The sequence below is a fragment of the Coturnix japonica genome, unplaced genomic scaffold (genome assembly GCF_001577835.2).
Source record: "Coturnix japonica isolate 7356 unplaced genomic scaffold, Coturnix japonica 2.1 chrUnrandom514, whole genome shotgun sequence".
Classification (NCBI taxonomy): domain Eukaryota; kingdom Metazoa; phylum Chordata; class Aves; order Galliformes; family Phasianidae; genus Coturnix; species Coturnix japonica.
This window is the reverse complement of record NW_015439901.1, coordinates 31,975-38,120: the sequence shown is the minus strand read 5'-3', so window position 1 is coordinate 38,120 and position 6,146 is coordinate 31,975. Positions and strand designations below refer to the sequence as shown.

General features: G+C 56.8%; 1 protein-coding gene across 1 annotated transcript in view; it reads right to left on the bottom strand.

The window, feature by feature from the left end:
• Positions 1-27: 27 nt before the first annotated feature.
• LOC107307221 (interleukin enhancer-binding factor 3-like) overlaps positions 28-6,146 on the bottom strand; it is a 27,774-nt gene continuing 21,655 nt past the window's right edge. The window contains exons 12-14 of the mRNA XM_032441722.1: positions 5,653-5,806; positions 5,114-5,167; positions 28-1,268 (exon numbers count right to left, since the gene is read on the bottom strand). Coding sequence (XP_032297613.1) covers positions 28-1,268; positions 5,114-5,167; positions 5,653-5,806 — 1,449 coding nt within the window. The remainder of the gene's footprint in view (positions 1,269-5,113; positions 5,168-5,652; positions 5,807-6,146) is intronic.

Sequence of the window (6,146 nt, the reverse complement as noted above, 5' to 3'; positions counted from 1 at the left end):
GGAGGGAGAGTACGGGCTTCACGAGCGTTAATCACAGTGCGTCCCTGGGGGGTCGTACAGGGGGCCTTGGGGGGGTCTGGGGGGTCTGGGGGCTCTGGGGGGCTCTGGGGGGCTCCGCGCGTCACGCCTCCCGTGAGTCTGCTTCTGGCGGGTCTGGGCGCTTTCCTCGCGCACAGGGGGATGTGTCCTGGAGCGCGTCCTCGGGTGGCCTCTGGGGTTCTTCTGGGGGGGCTTCTGGGAGTGCGTGTCTCTAGGGCGTGCAGCGAAACCGCTTCGATGTCTGGATTGGTCTGCTGCTCTCTTTTTTCTGGGCGTCAGGGGCATGGAGGTACATGACGCGTGCTGACGCATTGCTAGCTGTGCGTGGTGGGAGGCTCCGGGGGTCAGCTGGCGTGTTATGAGCGTCTCTGGGTAGGCAGCATGCTGCGTGCCTGCGTTGGCGTGGGGTGGTCTCGGGGGTCCTCCGGGGCTCCGCGCGTCCCTCCCGTGCGTCTCTTCCGGGGGCTCTCCGGGGGCCTGGGGGGTCCTGGGGCGCTCCGCGGTCTCTGGGGGGCTCTGGGCCTCTGGGGGCTCCTGGGGGGGCTCCGCGTCGTCCTCCCGTGCGTCCCTGGGGGCTGGGCTCTGGGGCTCCTGGTGGCGCCGCTCTGGGGGCCTCTGCGGTTCTGCTGGGGGCTCCTTGGGGGCTCCGGGGGGCTCTGGGTCCCCTCCCGGGGCTCCCGCGCGTTCCTCCCGTGCGTCCCGGAGGGATCCTGGGGCTCTTCGGGGGCTTCTGGGGGTGGTCTCCTGGGGCTCTGGGGGGCCTCCGCGCGTCCCTCCCGTGCGTCCCCTTGGGTGTCTTGGGGGCTCTCGGGGGGCTCTGGGGGGTCTCTTGGGGCTCTGGGGGCTCCGCGGTCCCCTCCCGTGCGTCGCCTGGGGTCTCCGGGGCCCGGTGCTGCCGTAGCTGTTGCCGTAGTTGCCGTAGCCCTGCCCGTATCCCTTCTGCTTGCCCTGCCCCCCGTACCCCGCGTACCCCTGCCCGTATTGGGGCTGGGGCTGGGCCTGGTACGCGGAGCCGAACGCGGCCTTGTGCTGCCCGCCATGTTGCTGCTTCTTCCCCGCGTGTTTCGGGGCCGAGCCGTACGTGTCCGAGCCCTGGTAGTACGAACCGGAACCGGAACCGGAACCGGAACCGGAGCTGAAACCCGACGAACCGCCGCCGCTTCCGCCGCCGCCTCCTCCTCCACCGCCGCCACCGGAGCCGGAATGGCCGCCATTGCTGTAGAACTGACCTATGGGGAGAGGGGGGGGTCGGAACCGGGACTGGACCGGGACAGAACCGGAACCGAACACAAAGGGAACCCAATGGGAACCCAAAAAGAACCCAAAGGGAACACAAAGGGAACACAAACAGGACACTAATGGAACTCAAATGGAACCCTAAGAGAACCCAAAGGGAACTTAAACCAAACCCAAACAGAACCCAAATAGAACCCAAACAGAACCCTAAGGGAACCTGAATGGAACCCAAAGGGAGCCCTAACAGAACCCTAAGAGAACCCAAATGGAACCCAAATAGAACCCAAAGGGAACCCAAATGGAACCCAAATAGAACCCAAACAGAACCCAAAGGGAACCCAAACAGAACCCAATCGGAACCCAAACAGAACCCAAATAGAACCCAAATAGAACCTAAATAGAACCCTAAGGGAACACAAAGGGAACACAAACAGGACACTAATGGAACTCAAATGGAACCCTAAGAGAACCCAAAGGGAACCCAAAGAGAACTTAAACCAAACCCAAACAGAACCCAAATAGAACCCAAAGGGAACCCAAATGGAACCCAAATAGAACCCAAACAGAACCCTAAGGGAACACAAAGGGAACCCAAATAGAACCCAAACAGAACCCTAACAGAACCCAAATGGAACCCAAAGGGAACCCAAACAGAACCCTAAGGGAACACAAAGGGAACACAAACAGAACCCAAATAGAACCCAAAGGGAACCCAAACAGAACCCAATCGGAACCCAAATGGAACCCAAATAGAACCCAAACAGAACCCAAATGGAACCCAAACAGAACCCAAACAGAACCCAAACAGAACCCAAATAGAACCCAAATAGAACCCAAACAGAACCCTAAGGGAACACAAAGGGAACACAAACAGAACCCAAACAGAACCCAAATAGAACCCAAAGGGAACCCTAACAGAACCCAATCGGAACCCAAACGGAACCCAAATAGAACCCAAACAGAACCCAAACAGAACCCTAAGGGAACACAAAGGGAACACAAACGGAACCCAAACAGAACCCGAACAGAACCCTAAGGGAACACAAAGGGAACACAAACGGAACCCAAACAGAACCCGAACAGAACCCAAATGGAACCCAAACTGAACTCTAACAGAACCCAAAGGGAACACAAACAGGACCCAAACAGAACCCAAATAGAACCCTCACAGAACCCTAACAGAGCCCAAATGGAACCCAAATGGAACCCTAAGAGAACCCAAATGGAACCCAAAGGGAACTCAAGGAGAACCTGAACAGAACCCTAACAGAACCCAAAGGGAACCTAAATGGAGCCCAAACAGAACCCCAACAGAACCCCAACAGAACCCCAACAGAACCCCAATAGAACCCCAACAGAACCCCAAGAGAACCTAAATGGAACCCAAAGGGAGCCCTAACAGAACCCTAACAGGACCAAAACCTCAAGTTGAAGTTCTTGGGTTGGGGTCCATGGGTTGGGGTCCTCAAGTTGGGGTCAAACAGGGCCACCAACAGGGCCACCAAAGCGTCAACAATGGGGCCATTAATGGGGCCACCAAATGGTCATCAATGGGGCCACCAATGGGGTCACCAATGGGGCCACCAATGGGGCTAAGAGTCATCAATGGGGCCACCAATGGGGCCACCAATAGGGTCACCAATGGGGTCACAAATAGGGCCACCAATGGGGCTACCTAAGAGTCATCAATGGGGCCACCAATGGGGTCACCAATGGGGCTACCTAAGAGTCATCAATGGGGCCACCAAAGGGTCACCAATGGGGCCAACAATACAGTCACCAATGGGCCACCAAGGGGGCCACCAGTCACCAATGGGGTCACCAAGGGGGCCGCCAAATGGTCACCAATGGGGTCATCAATGGGGCCACCAATGGGGCTACCTAAGAGTCATCAATGGGGCCACCAATGGGGCCACCAATGGGGCTACCTAAGAGTCATCAATGGGGCCAACAATACAGTCACCAATGGGCCACCAATGGGGCCACCAGTCACCAATGGGGTCACCAATGGGGCCACCAAATGGTCATCAATGGGGTCATCAATAGGGTCACTAATGGGGCCACTAATGGGGCCACCAATGGGTACCGAGGAGCACTAACTGAGCAGACACCCTTAGACCCCCCAGCTCCCCCCCCCCCACCAGCCCCACACTCTGCCCCCATCGCCCCCAGCCGCGGGTTCCGCCTCAGCCCCCGGCGCCGTTAATTAAGGGCCAGCAATTAATGAACACCCCACAGCCGCGCTGGGTCCTTCCTGCCATGGGGGGGCACGGACCCACGGGCCGGGATTTATTAAAAGGCTCCAATAGATACAAAAAAAACCCAACGGGGGATTAAAGGATCCGGGGCCAACGGCACCGAACCCAAAGGCTACAAGGAATGAGATTCTCTTCCCATATCAACTATTAACGCCCAACGACGCCGAGCACGGATGGATCAGGTGGGGGCTGAGCTGCTGACGGGACCAACGGCGCCATGGGGGGAAATAAGGGGGAGAAAATGGGGGGGAGATCGATTGGGATGGGATGGGGTGGGTGGGATGGGTTGGGTTGGGTTGAGTTGGGATGGGTTGGGTTGAGTTGGATTGAATTGGGTTGGGTTGAATTGGTTTGAATTGGGATGGGTTGAGTTGGTTGGGTTGGGTTGAATTGGGTTGAGTTGGAATGAGTTGAGTTGGGTTGAATTGGGTTGAGTTGGGTTGAATTGGGTTGAGCTGGGTTGAATTGGGTTGGGTTGGGTTGAATTGGGTTGAATTGGGTTGAGTTGGGTTGAATTGGGTCAAATTGGTTTGAATTGGATTGGGTTGAGTTGGATTGGTTGGGTTGGGTTGAATTGGGTTGAGTTGAGTTGGGTTGAGTTGGTTTGAATAGGTTTGAAATGGGTTGGGATGAGTTGAGTTGGGTTGGGTTGGTTTGAATTGGGATGGATTGAGTTGAGTTGGGTTGAATTGGTTTGAATTGGGTTGGGTTGGGTTGAGTTGAGTTGAACTGGTTCAAATTGGGTTGAGTTGGTTTGAATTGGGTTGAGTTGAATTGGTTTGAGTTGGTTTGAATTGGGTTGAATTGGGTTGGGTTGAGTTGGTTTGAGTTGGTTTGAATTGGGTTGAGTTGAATTGGGTTGAACTGGTTTGAATTGGTTTGAATTGGGTTGAGTTGAATTGGGTTGAGTTGGTTTGAATTGGGTTGAGTTGAGTTGGGTTGAATTTGTTTGAATTGAGTTGGGTTGAGTTGGTTTGAATTGGGTTGAGTTGAGTTGGTTTGAATTGGTTTGAATTGGGTTGAATTGGGTTGAGTTGGGTTGAAGTGGTTTGGATTGAGTTGGTTTGAATTGGTTTGAATTGGGTTGAATTGGGTTGAGTTGTATTGGGTTGAACTGGTTTGGATTGAGTTGGTTTGAGTCGGGTCGGGTCGGGTTTGGGGTTTAGTGTTTGTGCCGCGCTTTGGGCTGGTCTATGGAGCCCCAAAGTCATGAAAGCCGGAGCAGTCAGTGATAAAGTCACCTACAAAGGGGGAGACAGAGCAGAGAGAGGCATTAGCGGGCGGTGGGGGATGGCACAAAGCGCCACGTCGGGCACACATCGCTCTGCTCCTGTCCCCCCCCCTGCAGGCTCCTTCCATAGACCAACACCGGGGGGCGCTCGGTGGGACCCCCCCCAAAATACGGCACCGACCAGAACCGACCCCGATACGGCGGAACCACGCGGCGCCGGGAGGCAACGGAGCCTTTAAGGGCGTCTTCCATCAACCCCCCCCAAAAGAAACAACCATAAGGAAACACCACGAGCTCTACCCGGCCTGACCCACATCCGGCGCGTGGGGAGGGAATGGGGGGCACTTACTGTATCCCGCTGTCGCCGAGTTGCCCCCGTAGCCGTAATTCCCGTAACCGCCGCCTGTGGGGCGACAAAGGGGTCAGAAATGGGGCAGTGGAGCCATATGGGGTAAGTCTATGGGGCAGGGGATGGGGGTCAGAGTTGGGGGGTGGCTCTATGGGACAGGGGAATGGGGGTTGGGGTTGGGGGGTAGCTCTATGGGGCAGGGAAATGGGGGTTGGAGTTGGGGGGTAGCTCTATGGGGCAGGGGAATTGGGGTTGATGGGGGGCTCTATAGGGCAGGGGAACTGGGGTCAGAGTTGGGGGGCAGTTCTATGGGGCAGGGAATTGGGGTCGGGGTTGGGGGGCGGCTCTATGGGGCGGAGGAATAGGGGTTGAGGTTGGGGTGGCTCTATGGGGCAGGGAATTGGGCTCGGGGTTGGGGGGCAGCTCTATGGGGCAGGGAATTGGGCTCGGGGTTGGGGGGTGTCTCTATGGGGCAGGGGAATTGGGGTCAGAGTTGGGGGGTGGCTCTATGGGGCAGGGAATTGGGTTGGGGGTCTCACCTGCGTTCATGTAGCCGCCATGGTTGCCCCCGTAGCCGCCCCGGCCTCTCCCGCGGCCCCGCATGTTACCGCCCCGGCCCCGGCCGCGCATGTTGGGTGGGGGGGGGACGTCGTTGTGCATGGGACCCCCCATCCCAAAACCGGGATTGTGCTGCTGCAAAGAGACACGGGATTGGTTGGGGTGGGGGGTCCTTGAAGGTGATGGGAACATGGAATGGTTGGGTTGGGAGGGTCCTTAAAGGTCATAGGGGCATGGAATGGTTGGGTCGGGTCGGGTTGGGTTGGAAGGGTCCTTGAAGGTGATAGAAACATGAAATGTATGGGTTGGGTTGGGAGGGTCCTTAAGGGTCATAAAAACAGAATGGATTGGGTTGAGTTGGGTTGGGTTGAGTTGGGTTGGGTTGAGTTGAGTTGGGTTGAGTTGGGTTGAGTTGGGTTGAGTTGGATTGGGTTGAGTTGGGTTGAGTTGGGTTGGGTTGGGTTGAGTTGGGTTG